This window comes from Macaca thibetana, chromosome 3 (genome assembly GCF_024542745.1).
Source record: "Macaca thibetana thibetana isolate TM-01 chromosome 3, ASM2454274v1, whole genome shotgun sequence".
In the NCBI taxonomy this organism is placed as follows: Eukaryota; Metazoa; Chordata; class Mammalia; order Primates; family Cercopithecidae; genus Macaca; species Macaca thibetana.
Genome location: NC_065580.1, coordinates 57,725,736 through 57,745,277, shown reverse-complemented (window position 1 = coordinate 57,745,277; position 19,542 = coordinate 57,725,736). Strand labels below are relative to the sequence as shown.

Here is a 19,542-nt window from a genome sequence, read left to right as displayed (position 1 = left end):
GTTTAAGACAATTACTGGAGGTAACTACTACCCACATTGCTTTCAGAATCGTTTCTGAAGATCAGCTAAAAATGGTGTTAACTATAAGAGACTCAATCTGTCAAAATGTATTAAAGTGACATACCGTTAATGCTAGTTCAACCTAAAAAAAATCAACCTGTAATGAAATGCTTTATATAAACTCAGGAAAGCTGGAAAATTCACAGTTCTCTACTAAATTAGCCAGTATTTGAGACCCATGGTGGTGTGCAGTAGAAATGGTAATTGGACTCTCTGCAGTGGCTTAGTAATGTTCCCTTAATACTTACCCAAGGATGTGTTTGCTTTTGTGAATATGTCTAAGGAGCCTAGAAATGACTTTTCTCCAAAAAGGGGAAAGGATTTGGAAGAAGCAGGTGAGGACAAAAAGAAGAGAAATGTATTTTCCTGCTTACTTCCCAAGATTTCTCCCCACCTCATAGAAACATAGACATACACACACACACACACAATTTGGCTGAGGCATGTCTATAAAGAACATTTTTTAAGTGATTTTTTTAAAAATGAGAGCAGCAAACACTGAACCCAGTGCCCCTATCCTCACATTAGGAATAGTCAGAACCTGCATCCTTAAGCTTCAAGTCTTTAGTTCAGAAGAAAATGCTGGATTATGTTGACATACAAACGAAGGCCAGAACCAGATGAAAGTGCCTGCAATACTTTATATCCTTCTAAAACTTGATAATGAAGCACCACCAGACTTTACAAGGGTCAAATTGAGGAAAAATAAAAGCTGGCATGCTCTCCCAATGATTTATTATTTGATCAAATTCACAGCTTTTATCTGATCAACTTATTAGAGCCCGTTGAGAGGCATTTATCATCGAAGAGCTCTTAAATGTTAAGAATGTGATGGAGAATACTTTGTCTTTATCCCATGTGGAAGTCAGAAATAAAATGGCATCTTCTTCAGCAGCAGAAACTTCATGACCCAAGGGTCTTTGTGTCACAATTCTGAAATCATAGATGGCTCTATACCTACACAGATGGGATCGATGATCATTCAGAAAATGCTATTTGAAGAGTGATTTAACACCTCAGAATAGCTTTCTGCTACCCATCTTGACTCCAACCTCCCTCCTTCCTGCCTTGAAAGTTCCTCCATTAAGAAGGAACTTGGTTTTTACATATTTGTGATTAAATATAGTGCTTGGGTGAATTTTCTGACCTTCATTGCAAGTACAGACTGGTTTATCAGATTATCTAGCTAACATTTGTGGTTATGATTGGCAACATATAGTTAAATTTCATTAAATAAAGAGAATACATGTGAAATTTGTATCATCATTACCATTTTGACCTCCTTACAACTGTGCTAAAGTATGTCTATTACCTGGCTCTGATTTCTATTTCCATCTTCTCTTCTATTCTTCCTTTCATGTTTCATTCATTGGCCTTCTGACTGTTCCCTGGAAACACCTCAAATGTTCCCACACCTGTGCCTTTGCTCCTTCTTTTCCCAAGGCCCTCACAAATGTTGCATTCTTGATAATTTGTCCATTGGTAGATGAGATCCCTTGAGACAGCTGTACACAGTAAATATTTTGGCCCTGATGAGCAATTACGAGCCATGAGTGGTTCTTGAATTGTAATGTGCGTAAGAAGTACTGGGAGTGCTTGCCAGTGATGGAGATTGTGTAGCCCCATCTCAAAGATTTGTATTTGATAGTTCTTTGTGGACCCAGAATATGCATTGTTAATATGCATTGTCCACCAGGTAATTCCAAGGCAGGTTATTTCACAACCACTTTAAGAAACGCTAAGAATATCTCTCCTTTACTTTTTAAATTTCTGGCAAAAGTCTTACAAGAAAACATTTTTTCAAAAATATTATTTTATCATTAATTTCTGGAAATTCCATTTCAGAAACATTAGAATGCAGGCAGTCTTGTCCCCTGCCTTCTGAGCTGGGTTGAAAGTATTTGGATGAAAGATAGTTTAATGTGAGTTAATAAAATTGCTATTAATCACTTATTGAGAAAATGCAGGAATCCCAAGAACATGCTATAATCTGCATCACTTTTGTACTGCCTCTGCCAGCTCTGTAGTTAAAGGGTAACAAAACAACTGTTTATGAAAAGGGTAGGTTTAAGATGAAAATAATTCTTTTGCAAAACTCAGGAAACATTATCAGAGCCCGTGGACTGTGCTCTTCCAACTGGAGAATCCTGTATTTGTAATAAATTCCTTTTGCTCTGGATGAGTTCTGCATTTTCAATGAGGTTAACTTGGCAACATTCTAGTTGATTTTAATAAAAATAGCTGCTTTGAGGACAGGGAGCTGAGGTTGCCAAATTTACAGCTGCCTTGCACAATTACTCTTACACCTCCTTCAGGGCTACTTAGAACCAGTAAGCAAATTAAGTGTATCGATTGCAATTTTGTTGGACTAACCCGGCTTTTTTTTTTTTTCTTAAGGAATAAACTTGATTCCTTTTAGTATGTGTCTGTTCAGAGTGATCTCTTTTCTTTTCAGCCATAACACAAAGACAACATCATGGCTGGATCCACGACTTGCGAAAAAGGCTAAACCTCCAGAAGAGTGCAAAGAAAATGGTAGGTTATGAAGTTTTTATGGTGTTCAGCAATGTGCTTTGAGAATGTTTGTGTTTCTTCAGCGAGAGTCTCACCTGAAGAGGCAGTCATCTAGCTGAAACAATTTTAACGATGTAATGTTTAATGCTCAGAGAAGAGAGAGAATTAACTCGGCATTTCAGCAGGGCCATGTGGTTTTGCTTTTTCTCTCCGAGGAGACTGTGCTGAATATCACAGCTCTGTCGTCTCTGTTGGTTCTGTCTGACTCCTGGCCTGACTTTCCACTACCTACTAAGGACTTTTTGTTAGCAATAGGTCGCTCTGAGGACTCTGATCTTTTAATTGGGGTCAGATATGATGCATAAGAGAAACAGTTTGTGGCACTATAATATTTGAGTTTGTTTTCAAAGGCATAGCATTCTAGCAATTATTAAGGACTCAGTAATATAAAGAAATGCTTTCCTTGAATCAAGCATTTAAATAAAATAACCAGTTGCCTGAATGTCTTAGGTTAGCCTTAGTATTTTCCAGTTCTCAATGTTCTAATATTGACCTGCTTTAAAATAGACTGTTTTCATGCATGTGAAGAATTTTTTTAAAATAATTTTGAGGACTAGATAAATGTAAACCTTGTTTTTTAAATTCATAAATTATATGGGTGAAGTCTGTTACTGATGATACTTGTAATTTTTTAAAAATATTGAGTTTAAAGGAGCACATATAGTTTAAGATGATCAATAGCATACTCTCTAATGATTTATTATATGACCACATTCACATTCTTTATGTGATTAAATTATTAGAGCTCTGTTCAGAGGTTTCTGTCATTGAGGAGCTCTTAAAGGTGAAGAAAACAGCAGAGAATATTTGAACTTTAAACAAAGTTTTTAAAAAGTTAACTTTTAAAAAAGTGTCTAATTCTAAAATGCCTTTCTTTTCAAGCATAATTCTGACTTTCTCAGATACTATCCACATGACATTGTGCATTCCTATATTATAAGGTAACTGTTCACAGGCTAGGGACTGAGTTAAATTAAAAATTAGAGATTGTAATTTATATGAACATATATAAATGTACAAATATCCAGTTTTAGTTTATATTTAATTTTGTATTCATAACCACATCTGTACCTTTCTGTATAATAGTACAACTGTATGCAGTTGAATCCCATACAATTATTGTATGACCTGAACTTGTAAGCATGATTGGATTATATTTCATTGACACTAATGAAACATGTGTTACAAAATGTGATAGTCTGAAAATTAACATAACCTGTTCTGAGAGTTATGATTTACTTATGCCACAGTTGTAAAACCTTAGTAAATCCTAATTAAAGTGAATTTAACAATTTTGCAGTTCTGTGACATATTGAACTTCTCAGCTGCCTTGCACCTTTGAGTTGTGCTTTTTATTATAAAAAGCTACTAAAATCAAATTTTAAAATCCTGAGAGAGATGCAAGCATGACATATTGCATAATCATAACATTTCAGCATTGTTTTTCCCACATCTGTGCTTATCAGACTTCACAAGATGGTAGATGCCTACAATATGATGCTGGTGTCCTCTGAACCAAATGTCATTGAGAAACAAGTTCTAGAATTTAGTTTATAGATCGGGATGATTTGTAACTTGGTCAACTGCTGTTTGTTTTCATTTACTACAAAATAAATAATTCACAGACTCTAGTCATTATATTATTGGACCATTTTTACAGTGGAAACTAACATCTACTTTGTTAGAATGTTATTATTCTGGACACCTATTTTAAGTTTTCCTGCCAAGAAAAGTGCTTTTAGGTAACATTGTTACCTATGTTTTACTTTTCTTTAAATGACATAGATTAGTATTACTTAATAACAACACTAGATGTTAATGGATTGCTATTGAACTTGCCAGCTAAGTCATGATTCTTCATATGTATCACACTTCAGCTCAGAGAAAAGTTAATACAGTAATTTTCTGAATGCAGGAATATATATAAAATGTGTATTAAAAAATGTAGAGGCTCCAATGATGATATCTTTTTCCAGCAAAGATTTGCCGTTCCTCTGGTAGGCAGATAGAGTGAAAGCTAATTACCCTAATCCAAACCAGAACTGAGCCAGCGTGAGGTTGGGTTGAGTTTGCGCTGTACTTTGAGTGTTTGGCCACCAGAGTTTTCAACTAACAGCCTAGTGCAGGTTGGCAAACATTTTCTGTCAAGGGCCAGGTAATAAAGACTTTAGGTTTTGCAGGTCATTCAGTTTCTTTGCACTCATTGTACAAAAGCAGCATATGTCAATATATAAAGGTCATGCATGTGTTCTGATAAGGATTTATGTATGGACATCAAAATTTGAGTTTTGGATACTTTCTTTGTACTTTCTTATTATTTTTCTTTCTTTTTTTATTTTTTTTTAACCAGAGGAAGCAGCTTTTATTGATGGGTTGTCTCCTGAAACCAGAAAGACTATGTACTCTATTCCAGTTACCCCCATGCCTCCAGGACCGCATATTGTTCCACTTAGGGGGAGGATAAAAATTGCCTCTTGATTTTCCAAAGACCAGTCTTTGCTTCCCTGTGCAGCCTTAGAAACCCAGTAGCAATACTGCTTGGTGTGTTGGCTTTTTTTCCGCCCCTCCTCCTGCTGCAGCTACTTAGTGACAACTAGAGGTGGAGGGTGTCCCAGGAAGCAGTTAGATGAGTTAAGTGTGATACACAGGAAAACAGGACCGAAGCCTATCAAAAGTCCCTCTGCCCTGCCTCAGTGGCTTGGTCCTTCATTGGTTGCATTTCTCTTTGTGCTGGAATACCCCCTTCTGAATCAGAACAGGGATTTCCACTGCCAGCCGTGGACCCAGCCCCAGAGCCATGGGATGGGCTAGTTCAAATTTGGGTATGTTCCTGGCCCACAAAGATTTGAAATGATCCATCAGGCATATTTTGCCACCTCTGTACATCTTTGCTGTCTTTCCATCCAGCTCGGGGACTGCAATTTCTGGGGCAGTAGTAAGATATGTGATAAGAATTTCAAACTCGTTGTCAAAATCACATTTCAGGAGGTCATGGATATACCAACACTTTCCAAACCACCGAGTCGCTACCTTGTTGGACTCCAGTTGGAACCATCATTGTTGGCGTTCTTGTTGTTCTCCACATACCAGATAAGGGACTGATACTCCTTCTTCAGTCGCTGCACCCACAACTCCCAATCTTGGGGTCCTGCATTAGTCTTCAGTGCCAGAATCTCAGACAGAACATGTCAGGTGGCCTCGTCTGCCATCTTGGGCCAGGGCGAGTTTTATATACTTTCACATAACAAAATATTATTCTTCTTTTGATTTTTCCTCAACTATTCGAAAATGTGTAAACTATTCTTAGCCCATGGGCCACACAAAAATTGGGGCGGGCTGAATTTGATCCACAGGACAAACTGTAATCTACCATGTTTGTGTGGGACTCTACTCTTGGCAGGTCTTGAACACCAATATTTTTAAATATTTTTTTTCTCAGGATTGCCAGTCTCCCAAAAATCTGAGGTGTTTTTCAGGGGATTTAGCGTAACTCTTTTGCTTCTAGATCCTACAGCTCCAGAACTGACAAATGTCAGGAGATAACTGACTGACTGTTTGAAATCTCTCACATCTATATTTGTCACTCCAGTGCCTCAAGAGTCTTCACTCTTCTGGTTTCTTTGATGTCCAGCAGCGGCGTTTTCCCCAGGCCGAGTCTATACTGTTCTAAGAGCCCAGATTCAACAAAAAGCATCTGCAAATTCTTCCTTCACCTCTCCAGGGTTCCCTTTTGAGAATCATGTTGCTTCAGCTAGTTTCTGATTTCTTTCAGCTGCTTATTTTTTTACATTTTATCTAGACTTTCTGTTTTCTCATGTCTAATAAGCTACTCACTCCATCCTATCTGGTAGCAGAAATTTTAGTGCAGTAATTTTAAAATTGTACATTTTGGATGATACTGGGCTGGATGTCATAAAATCTTTACTGTTATCCTAATTTACATTTTAATAACTGAAGATTATATATTATTTTGTCATATATGTGTGTTCAGTATGTATGAATGTATAGAGGTATGTAGTGTATGTAGATATGTATCTGGAAATGTTTGCATCTTCAGATCTGTTTACATAAATGAGTAAAGTTAATTCCTAGTCCAATTAATATAAGAGGAAGAAAAGTAAAAGAGAGATGAGAGGGGATGCTAACTAGAGAAAAAACTAACAAAAGTGTTCTCATTGGTATTAAGGAGAAACAGGACATGGATGGCTCAGAACAAATATATATTAAACAAGCACTTAGTCTGCTGACAGTAAAGCAATCATTTTGCCTTTTTACTTAAAGGATAATACTGCTACTAAATGTGAAAACATACTTCCTTCTCTCACAATAGGGTTGGAAATACTGAAGTCATTATGTTCTGTGCATTTGTCATAGCTCTGTACACTTTTGGAGTTTTAGCAGCAGTCTACATGGCAGAAAAAACGTCTCCACCTACTACTGGATTCTAATATTAGTATTTGGGGGAGTGCTGTTTAGCAAGCCAATATAGTCTTTTTTAAAATGCCACAGAAATAGCAGTTAACCACTGAATAACTTGGATGCAAGATTGGTTAAAGTGTGTGTAAAGCCCCATCATATTTCTACCCTCAGAGTCAGCAATATGGGATCCTTCTGAGACATTTTCAATCACAAGCATTTCTGTGCTGACATCCCATGAGCGTTGCTGGATTAGAATCCATTTCAAAAGTGAAGTAAGCCTTGTAGGACCATTCTTTTCTGAAAGTTGAAATGTTATTAAACCCACTAGGATCACACTATAATGTACAGGAGAAGAAATTGTTTAAGATTTGGAGTCAGGAAAAACTGTTCCAAACCCAAATCTGTGGGTTCTTGGGCAAGGTACTTAATCTCTGGGAGCCTAGATTTTCTTACCTGTAAAATGGGAGTTTTACTTCTTTCATGCAGATTTACCTTCACATGTTGGAAGCACCATGATTGTAGCACCATCAATTCTAAATAACTGATCATTTTCTTTCCTTCAGATAATACTCTGAGCCAGCAAATGAGCCTTACAGAAGATAACTGGGAAAAAATTCTGAATAGTTATCCTACCTTAACAGCTTTGAATTACTGTAGAATGTCCTGGCAAAATGGAAATGAACAAATCCATATAGGCTAAAATTATCCATCTAGGTAATTCCAACCTGATAGTAATACACTGGGTGCCTTCCCCCCTTCAACCTGTTAAGCTGTCTCTAAATGTTCATGAAGTTATAATTACATCTGCATGAACTGGGTGACTTTGTTTCTATATTCAATACGTATGAATTTTAAGTGAGTTTTCTTATGTTACTACAGGAAAAAAAAATTACATAATCTTAACCCATTTACCTGCATGAGTAGTGCATTTCAATTGGAATTAACTAATGCTTTGAACTAATTAATTAATCTATCTTTTTAAAAAAGTGTCCACAATGTGCATGAACAAAGACAGCATATGCCATGCTTTATAATACTTATTAAACAGGATGTTTTTCAGCAGAAGGAAGTTGCCTTTCTAAAATAGTAGAAAACACTAATTAGTTTCAATTCATTTCTTAAATGAGTTTTATAAAACTGACACACTGATTAAAACGTTCATACTTTTATGTTCATATTTCAGATTCTGTTTCTAAATTACATTGTTTATCTTCCCTTAAATAGGGGCTTTGGCCTTCTCATTAAATTTGTTTTGATAATTAGTGATCCTAATTTCTCAAGAAAATTAAGTATGACCAAATTAATTTTACCTTTCAGTATTTATCTTTCTAATCTGATAAACCTGCTAAGATTATGTTCGCAAAGCACCTTGGAATCTTTCCTCAAGGAAGAACTCATAAAAAGATTCTAACAGTATTAACTATTCAAGTACTAAAAGTTCAAAACTGTAAAAACTATTTATATGCAAATATTGAACACCTATCTTGAAATATAATAAATTAACTTGAATGCGATTTTGTTTTTGTACTGATATTTTATATGTTTGTGAAAAAGGAAGAAATTTCAAATATCCTAATAGAAGCAATTCTTTTGTAGCTGGCTGGTATTAGTCGTGATGTGCTTTAGCAACATTTTGAGGTATGCTTCATCCAATAATATAGTGCCCTTTCCAGTCTTTTCAGGTCAGAAGTACTCAGAAATACCAACATTTTAGGACTATGAATCTTTTGTGGAGGAAATAGTACAATTTATCGAAAATAAATCAGGTAGGATGGATATTCCACTGTTGTGCACCAGTACCAAATTTTGGATTGTGACTGGCATCTGTTCTCGTTGGCCCCAGAATCTGTTATTGATTGGTTTATGTCCAGACCATAAAAGTTATTAAGTATTTTGAATATCCTTCCTGCACCAATGATTTATGTATTTTCCTCTTCTACCTGTTAATATTTCATGTGGCTATAAAGTAGTGCCTAGGTAAGGATTACAAAATTCTGTCCTACTTTGTTTCTTAATTGCTCAAGTTACTCGCATGTAGAGCAATGAATTATATCTTGTCGTTACTCCTCAATGCATACAACTTTTAAAATAATAATGACATCATCAAATCGGGTTTGCACAGTAGCAGAATGATTTCAAAATTTTTCAAATATGACTTTTTAAAACCGTTTTAAATTTTGAAATAATTATAAATTCCCAGGAAGTTACTAAGGAATTTACAGGAAGGTCTTAGACGCCCCTCACTAGCCTCCCCCAATGTTAACTTATAAAAATCCAGTACAATATCAAAACCAGAAAATTGGTAGTAGTACAATCTACAGAGCTTACTTCATGTTTTGCCAGGTACTCGTCTGTGTGTGTGTATGTGTGTGTGTGTGTGTGTATGTGTGTGTAGTTTCATGTGATGATATCACATGTGTAGTTATACATAAATATGACCGCAGTCAAAATTCAGAACTGTTTCATCACCACAGGGCTCCCTTATGCTACCCCTTCATAGCCATGCTTATCTCCTCCCCTTAACCAGTCCCTAACCCTTGACAGCTACTGATCTGTTCTTCATTTCAGTAACTTTGTTTCAAAAATATCCTACAAATGGAATCATAATGTGTGTAAACTTTTGAGATTGACTTTTCTACTCAAAATAATTCTATTGAAATACATTCTAGTGTGTGTATCAATAGTTTGCTACTTTTTATTGCAGTATACTATGCCAGTAGGCTATGGCATGGATGTACCACAGTCTGTTTTAGGGTACCCATTGAAAGACTTGTGGGTTTATCCAGTTTTTGGCTAATATGAATGAATAAAGCTGCTATGAACGTTTGTATACAGATTTTTGTGTGAACATAGGTTTTCACTTCTCTAAGTACCCAAGAGTGCAGTTGCTGGATTATATACTAAGTGCATTTCAGTTTTGGGACAAACTGCCAAACTGTTTTCTAGAATGGGTATGCTCTTTTACATTCCTACCAGCAGTGAACAAGTGATCCAATTTCTCTGCATCCTTGCCAGCATTTGAGGTTATGAGTATTTTTTAAATTTTAGCCATTCTGACAGGTGTATAGTGATACTGCTTTTTTGTTTTAATTTGCATTTCCCTAATTGCTAATGATACTGCACATCTTTTTATATGATTATTTGTCATATCTATATCCTAATTAGTGGCAAATCTGATCATGTCTTTTGCCAGTTGTTTGCTTTTTAAACTCAGTTTTGAAAGTTCTTTATGTATACAAGTTCCTTTACATATCTTTACAGATGTGTTGCTTATGAACATTTTCTCCAAGTCTGCAATTTGTCTTTCCATTCCCTTAACAGGATCTTTTATGGATAAATATTTTTAACCTTGATAAATCCGGGTGATCATTTTTCCTTTTATGAATCAGACTTTTGGTAGTAAGTCTTAGAACTCTTCAATCTAGCCCCAGGTCCAAAATTATTTTTCATACTTTTTCTAAATATTGTATAGTTTTACTTTTTATGTTTAAGTCAGTGGTGTACTTTGAGTTAATTTTTGTTTAATGTGTAAGAGTTAGGGTAAGGTTCTCTATTTTTTTTTCCTATGGATGTCCAACTGTTCCAGCACCATTTGATGAAAAGGCTATTCTTCTTCCATGGAATTGTGTGTGCACCTTTGTCATAAACTGTTGGATTCTGTTCATCTATGGGTTTATTCCTTCACTTGTACTACACTGTCTTGATTCTTGCAGCTATATAGTAAACCTTAATATTGAGGTAGAGTGATTGATATGGTTTGGCTCTGTGTCCGCACCCAAATCTCACCTTGAGTTGCAATACCCATGTGTCGAGGGAGGGACCTGTAATCCCCATGTGTCAAGAGAGGGAAGTGATTGTATTATGGGGCAGTTTGCCCCATGCTGTTCTCATGATAGTGAGTGAATTCTCACAAGATCTAATGGTTTTATAAATGGTAGTTTTTCCTGCACTCACACACACCCTCTCTCTCACCTATCGCCATGTAAGATATGCCTGCTTCCCCTTCTGCCATGAATATAAGTTTCCTGAAGCCTCCTCAGCCATGTAGAACTGTGAGTCAATTAAACTGCTTTTCTTTATGAATTACTCAGTCTCAGAAAGTTCTTTATAGCAGCGTGGGAACAGATTAATACAGTGATATTTCCTACTTTACTCTTATCAAAATTGTCTTAGATATTTTAGGTCTTTTGCCTTTTTATATAAATTTTAGAATAAGCTTTTCTAGAACTACAAAAACCTTGTTGGGATTCTGATAGGAATTGTATTAAACTTCCAGATTAAGTTGACAATAATATATATCTTTACTGTGTTGAGTATTCCAATCCATGAACGTGATAAGCCCTTCCATTTATTTAAGCCTTCTTTGAGTTCTTTCATCAGCATTTTGTAATTTCAGCAAAAGTATTTTGCACGTTTTGTTTAGTGTATACCTAAGTGTTCCATTTTCTTTGAACAATGTAAATGGGTATTGTGTTTTTAATTTCAGTCTCTGTATGTTTGTTGTTAGAATATATACATGAGATTGATTTTCATGTGTTGGTCATAGATCTCAAGTACTTGCTGAAATCATTTATTTGTAGGAACTTTTTTGGCAGATTTCTTGTAATTTCTGCATCTACACTATTTTCAATTGATCTAATCATAAGATATTTCTTGTTTAAACTGTTGACATGGTAGGTTACATTGAGTGATTTTTAAATATTAAATAAACCTTGCATACCTGGGATAAGTCCAACTTGGACATGGTGAATAATTATTTTTATATACTGTTTTATTTAACTTGATAATATTTTATTGAGGATTTTTGTGTCTGTTCATGAGAAATACTGGTCTGTAATTTTTTTTGTACTGTCTTTATTGGGTTTCAGTATCATAGTAATACAAGCCACATAAAATGAGTAGGTAAGCATTCCTTCCTCTTCTATTTTCTGGAAAAGATTGTGTAAAATTGGTGTCAATTTTTTCTTTAAATATCTGGTAAAATTCTCCAGTAAAACAACTGTCCTGGATATTTTTTTCAAGAGGATTTTAAGTACAAATTCAATTGCTTTAATGGTTATGGGATTATTCAGGTTATGCATTTCATCTTGTTAGTTTTGGTAGTTTGTAGTTTTATAGGAATTGGTTCGTTGCTTCCAAGTTGGTGAAATAGAAACAATTTCAAGTTTTTGAATTTTTTGGATAAACTTTGTGGATCTGTCCTTAATTTCATTGTTCTGTCCTGTTATATCCACTCTGTTACTGACCCACCCAGCAAGATTTTAATTCCTATTATTTTATTTTTCCATTCTCTAATTTCTATTTAGTGCTTTATTATAACTTCCATTTCTTTACTGAGATTTTTTGTTTCAAGAGAATTCATAATTGCTTGTTAAAGCAATTTTATGATGGCTGCTTTAAAATCCTTGTCAGATAAATTTGACATTTCATTTTTCTTGGTTATCAGAATTAGTTTATTGTCTTTTCTCATCCAACTTATTTGTCCTGGTTCATGGCTTATATTTATGTTTATCCTGGACATTCTTTATACAGACCATTTTTAAATGGACATTTAAAATAAAACCTATCATTTTACCCAAGAATGTCTGTGTTTTGGTTTGTTATGTAGGTTCTGGCCTGTTTCGTAGGCTGTAGTTCCAAATGCATTTAGTTTGCACAGCTCTTCAATGCTATTTTGGTCTGCTTAGTTCTCCTGACTTTGGAGCTCTTCATATATTCCTGCTGGTGCCACTTGCAAATTACAGAAAGCACTTCTCTAGGTCACCTATTGTGACTAGTAGGGATGTTAGACACTGGATCTGTAGGATGGAAAGTGTTTTCTCTGGCCTGTTATCTCTGCCCACATGATATAGGCAGGTATGGGGAAAAGGATGGGTCCCCCATACCGGATTTTGCTACCAATTGATAACAAATGTTGCCTTCAGACAAAAAAGAGCAAACATTATTTTGTGTTTTGATACCAAAACTATGTAAAGAACCCAAACAGATTTAAAACCATAATTCCAAAGGTGCTACTTCAAATCAGCAATGCAAAATCAATGTGAAATTGTATTGATTGTGTTTGTCTCTGAACTTCTTACTACTAAGCTGTAATTTTTAGAGATTATATTATTTTCCATATTTAACCAGGTTTGATGTCAGGGATTCACTGACCTCACCAGTGCAGGTGCTTCCAGCTGCCGCTATGGATGCAAGATGTGTTACCCTTTCTGGGATCTCCTGATGCCACCACTTACGGGTTAAAGGGACCTACTACTGCTGCTAGGTATGGGTCAGGAAAAAGACTGCCCCATGTCCCAGTTACTCTCCCCCTTTCCTTTCCCTCAGCCAGAGAAAGTAGGCTTTTCTCTTTTGTTTGCTTGCTTTTGTTGTTTGTTGACACCTGTTGTCCATTCTAGGCTGAAGGTCTTCTTAGTGTGCTATCTGAGATATATGGGAGAGAAAAGAAAGTCCTATACATTTGCTGTGGCATCATTTCCTAATTCCTGCCTTCTTCTTTCCATCTTTCAGGGTCTTTTGTGAATGTCTGTTAAGTTGTTTCCAGGATATTTAGCTGTATTTGGAGAGGAGGAAATGGGGAAAATTGGGTCTACACCATCTTGTTTGGAACCAGATGTCTAAATATGACCTCTGGTGCCAATTGATAACAGTACTTTAAAACTTGAAAATTGTTCTCACATAACATTCTCTCTGTTGAATCTACTTTGTGATGTAGGTAGAGATTTTGAACTCCCATTTTTCAGATAATTATGTTATAGTCCAAAGGATTTAGGGGCCTGATCTAATAAATGTAAATAGAAAATGAGACTTAGATCCAAGTCATCTGAGTTTAAAATGGATATCAGTGTTGTGTCCACCATTTAATACCACAAGATGCCTAAACTAGAGACATTCAGGCCTAAAAACATGTTAAGGGAAACTAGATTAAATATTTTTCCGTTAGATGAGTTCATGTTCTTAGCAGGGGCATGGATGATGCTGGAAACCATCACTCTCAGCAAACTAACACAAGAACAAAAAACCAAATACCACATGTTCTCACTCATAAGGGGAAGCTGAACTATGAGAACACATGGACACAGCGGGGGAACATCACACACCAGGGCCCACTGGGGGGTAGGGTGCTAGGGGAGGGATAGCATTAGGAGAAATACCTAATGTAGATGATGGGTTGATGGGTGCAGCAAACCACCATGGCACGTGTATACCTATGTAACAAACCTGCATGTTCTGCACATGTACCCCAGAACTTAAAGTATAATAAAAAATAAAATAAAATTTCCTTTAAAACTTTGCATTTAAAACCTATAAGAAGGGAAAATTTTTTCAAATATTCTCAGTGTTTTCCCTAGGACATCTTATCAGTAAATAGACTGATCAGTATAATTTGTAATTATTTTAATTGTCATATAATTTACATTCTTGATATGGTTTGGCTGTGTCCCCACCCAAATCTCATCTTGAATTGTAGTAATCCCCATGTGTCAAGGGTGGGACCAGGTGGAAATAATTAAATCATGGGGGCGGTTTCCCCCATATTGTTCTTGTGGTAGTGAGTAAGTCTCACGAGATCTGATGGTTTTATAAATGGGAGTTCCTCTGCATGAGCTCACTTGCCTGCTGCCATGTAAGATACCCCTTTGCTCTTCCTTCATCTTCTGCCATGATTGTGAGGCCTCCCCAGCCATGTGGAACTGTGAGTCAATTAAACTTCTCTCCTTTATAAATTACCCAGTCTCGGGTCTGTCTTTATTAGCAGTGTGAGAACAGACTAATATAATTCTTAAACTTACAGGGTAAATTTAGCTCTCTGAAAGATATTATAAAATAAGTATTATATTCTGTGTTCTTACAACATTTTTAAAAAGAATTAGCTTCTTTTGTTTTCTATGCCTTCACAATTTTTAAAAATAGATGCTCACTATAGTCCACATAATGTTGGAACAATCTCTGTAAGAGCTAAATGTGAGTCTCTGTCAATCACACTGCCAGGCATGGCATTAAGCTTCCCTCAGTGGTTAGGTTTGCTCAACAATGCAGAAAGCAAAACAGAAAGGTGAAGCACTGATCTGAATATTATAGACAAGTTTTCTCAGAAATGGGAGAAACAGATCCAGATCATCAACCCAAAGCCAAGTAATTGAACATTAACTACGGCTTTTAGTTGGAAAAAAGAAGAAGGGTTTAATTTCAGTTGCTGAAGTGAGACGATCTGATTTCCCTCTCAGTACATGTAATTTTAAGGTTTCTTAAATGCTATGCATCATAAAACAGTACATTCCAAGACTGATGATGATTTTTAAAACATTTTTTTTTTACTAGTGAGAATAAAAAATAGCACTTATGATACAATTCCGTGCATAATTGTGACCTAACCACCAAGCATCTCAAAGTGTCTGGAATAATATCGATTCAGTGATGCCAGTCACACAGCTATCCATGTTACTGTTAAAGACCCATATCTACCAGGAATTATCTTTCCAGTAGCCTAAAATTTTATGTCCTGTCTGTGGGAACTCCTTGGGCATAAAAATGTTGCCCTCAGACAAAAAAGAGCAAACATTGTTTTGTGTTTTGATACCAAAACTATGTAAAGAACCCAAATAGATTTAGAACCACAATTCCCAAGGCACTACTTCAAATCAGCAATGCAAAATCAATGTGAAATTGTATTGATTGTGTTTGTCCCTGAACTTCTTACTACTAAGTTGTAATTCTTGGAGATTATATTATTTTCCATATTTGGCCTATAAAATTAGCCCTTGACATTTTTTCCTGGTTTCCCAGTATTTGTTTTCATTGAGAAATATTTTAATTTCTCCCACAGTATCTTTTCAGGTTATCCTAATTTATATTCTTTCTTTGCCTTCACATTGGTTTAACTAACGTAAACTTTTCCTTTGAGGCTGATTTACTCCCACTCCCACCCCAGTGGTTTAAGGCTACAAAAAAGAGTGGCTTTTTCCTTCCAATTCTAGTACTTAGTTCTTACATGATATCGTAAGTCATTTTACTCATTTTAATGCAATTTCTCTGCAAACAAAGTAAGTGGATCTGGTTGTCCATATGACAAACACTCGTTGGATAACCTCTCTGTTTGTAGAATTAAACTATTTGCCATGAAACATGCAAATAAACACAACTTCTGAACCCAGTTTTCAAGGAGCAGTATAGTGGAGAGATAGTATATTAAGCTCCTCAAAAATAAAGAGGAGAGTTTAACACTGGTGTGAGGAGTCATCCACCAAACAAGAATGAAATGAAAAACCACTGACTGTGAACCCAGGAGTGTTCCAAGAAGGCTTGGGGAAAGAGAGGAAATTTGAGCAGAATTTTAAAGATGGGTTGGATTTAGAGTCATTCCTAAATGTTCAAGTTCTACTAGATTGCTTCGTTTGGTGACCTTCTCTTTTCTCCTCAACCCTTGTCCCTACGTTATTGTTCCCAATCCTGTGGCTTGACTTCCCATCTAGATGCTGATGACTCTCTTTTTCCTTCCAACTCTGATTAATTCTGTCTGCTATTATGAATACATTTAAGTGTTATATCCATTTCTCATTATTCTATTAAGCTGCATTTCTGTGATATTATTATTTCTAGGTAATTTCAGTTCACTCCATCTTCCACCCCTACTCTAGCCAGGTCTGTATTTGTTATATTACCTTTCCTTTCAAGTTCTTTCTATTACTAAACTATTATTCTTTTCTTATCTATGTTCTTCTAATCTTGATTCTGTGTTTTTCTCTATGAAATCCTTCATGGAGGAAAATATTTCTTATACTTAATAAAATGTGTTCTCTTAAAACTGCCTTTTCGTAAAAGGATGTCCCCTTTCACTGCTCACAATAGTGTACTATCCAGCTGTTCTTTCACCTCACTTTCCGTATTCAGCATAAATCCAGGGTTTATGTGTTTGTATTCAAGATGCTACATGATTTATGTATCATTCTGTTTAATTTTTTTTTTCTTGGGAGCAATGCCAGCTGTTGCTATTGTTTCATTTTTTCCACTGCGATTACTAAAACTGTGTTGTTGCCATTGAAAAAGCATACACACAAGATTCGGATAGTAGCATTCATGGATCTTCCTCGGGGCTAGAGTTCAAAAAGGTCCAGACGTCAACTTGCTATATTGATAGAATATGGATTTGAATTCCAAGTACTGATGGAACTCCTCATAAGATTATGACCCAAGAAAGGGATAGATGAACAACATAAAACTTGAAGTACCATGATGTGGACTTCCCATTTTTTTTTTTATTTTACAACAAAAAATAATAGTTTTCCAATAGTTTGAGTTTTTAGCAAAAGCATCAGAGTATTCTCCTTTGAATTGACTTCCCTATGTTTGAGCACATTTTAAGTTAATATGTAAAATTAAATTTATCTTAATAATATATACACTATATTTTCTAGAAAAACAAATCTGTTGTATTTGTTTCTCACCTTTATGTGGGAAATTTTTCATTAACTTCTACAGGTAGAAGATTATGTCTTCATTAGTATATGTATGAGTTGACAGTCTTCTGGTCTTGTTTGTCTATTTGCCATTCAGATTCTACTGGAAACTTTATTTTGTACAGAGAATTTTGCTTCATAGAATTGGAAGCTTGTTTGAGGTTTATTTAAAGTGTGTAGCTCTCACTCTGAATTTTGAAAGTGTACTGCCTTTTGCTTTGTCCATCAATAGGGCTTGGCAATCTTCAATCACTATTATATTTAATTTGTTTTAATCCTAGTACCTGGAGTTGTGTCCTATTAGCCCTTTGTGCAGCATGGTTTTGAAATTACCTTTTCCATCCAGTCTGAAATTCAGCTTGTGCGTTTTCTGGGGAGCATAGCCAAATGAAAATCCCATCTCCTAAGCTGATGCACTATTACATAGATTCCTTTTTCACTGTCTTTACACAACTTGCAGCTTACCAGATACCTGATTCTGTAAAGCCAACAGTTCCCTTTACACAATTGTAAAGAGGAAGCCCACCTTGCATATAAATAAAGAGATATCTGTGATAATTTTTTTCTCCAATAAGATAGTGTTCCCATTGGCTTAATCTTACAGTCATATCATCGTATGGGATAGTGTCTGAGAAAGCCTTTGTAAACTGTAAAGCCTAAAACACACTGGTTAATGTTGTTATTGTGGGGATGCAGGGTGTGTAACCTGATATGTGCCAGAGACTGTTCCCTGGTGATGACAGGGGCTCAGATGGTAACGAAAAACCAAAGCATTGAGTTGGGGGAGGTTGTAGCTGTTTCATAACTGGTTCACTTTTTATATGTATCTGACCAGAGAACTCATTTAAGATTTGTCCTCACTTTCCTTTTTCCCTGGCTTATTTCCTACCACTTTTGGGCTTTTTTTTATGGTCTGTGTCTGACTTAGAGCTTTCTACTAGTGAGTTTATTTGGAATGAGGAAGGCTGAAGAAGTGTTGTGTTTAGATCTCCGGAAGGAAACTACTGCATCCTTGTGTAACTGCATAAGGGAAGAAATATGTGTGTATGTGTGTCAGTGTGTCTGTGTATTGTACATCATTGGGAGTGGTGAAAAAGAGTGCATGGTAAATGCACCCGGATCAATTAGGAAGGACTTCATTTAGAAGATGGATGTTTGCACTGAATTTTAGAGAACTGAAGAAGTACATCATACCAGAGAGAGAGAAAGAAACTTGTTTTACATGTGGATTTAGTTGGAGGAAGGTTATAGATGGGAGAGAACGGTAGATTTTTATGACTAAAGATTTTTATGATTTTTATGACTGAATCAAGTGTATAGTCATATGTAAATATAAAAATAGATGAGCATAGTGAAGATGAAAGGCAGAAATGTTACAAAGTTGTAGGAGAACAGAGGCAAATACTTGTGTGCCATCAAAAAAATCTGTAGATTCAATTTATTATCCTACATATGATGGTCTTAAGCTATAGAAAATGTAGTCCTGGGCCTCAGCCAAGAAGCTTGCAGGTTAGTTGAAAAATAGCTAAGTAATGGGATCAGATGGTAGCAATCCAGAAACACTTTGAGTCCCTATTATAGGCTGTGTGATCTTGTGCCTCAGTTGCTTCTGTGGGTATTTGTTGTTCACAGAACATTTTTTTCTAAAGCATTTTCACAGATGTCAATTGTTATCTTAATGAGCACTTTATTAAACAGTAAAAATTAATATTCACATTCAAGAGATCAAGGCTTCAAGAGGTATAATAATTTCCCCCAAACTAATTGCTGGTTGAACTGCAACTAGAATCCTTCCCTTGTGGTTCCTCAGCTGGTGACCTTTCCCCTATACTACCTTGCCACTAGGCATGCAGCAGAGCCCAGGGATAGACAACCATCAGGAGTCCCTGGGATTTATAATGCTCACCAGATTCCTCTCCTAGAAGATGTCGAGCATCAGTACCACTGTAGCTATCATAAGCAGAAACAACAGCATATGTTTAGGATGATGCACTTAGCATTATTATGCAACTTAGGAATTCATGCTTAAAGG

General features: G+C 35.8%; 1 protein-coding gene and 1 pseudogene across 4 annotated transcripts in view; one reads left to right on the top strand and one right to left on the bottom strand.

The window, feature by feature from the left end:
* MAGI2 (membrane associated guanylate kinase, WW and PDZ domain containing 2) overlaps positions 1 to 19,542 on the top strand; it is a 1,483,072-nt gene that overhangs the window by 995,287 nt on the left and 468,243 nt on the right. For all 4 annotated transcript variants that reach the window (XM_050782786.1, XM_050782785.1, XM_050782788.1 and 1 more), the window contains exon 6: positions 2,516 to 2,595. In XM_050782786.1, coding sequence (XP_050638743.1) covers positions 2,516 to 2,595 — 80 coding nt within the window. The remainder of the gene's footprint in view (positions 1 to 2,515; positions 2,596 to 19,542) is intronic.
* Positions 5,274 to 6,173, bottom strand: LOC126949888 (ubiquitin-fold modifier-conjugating enzyme 1-like; annotated as a pseudogene).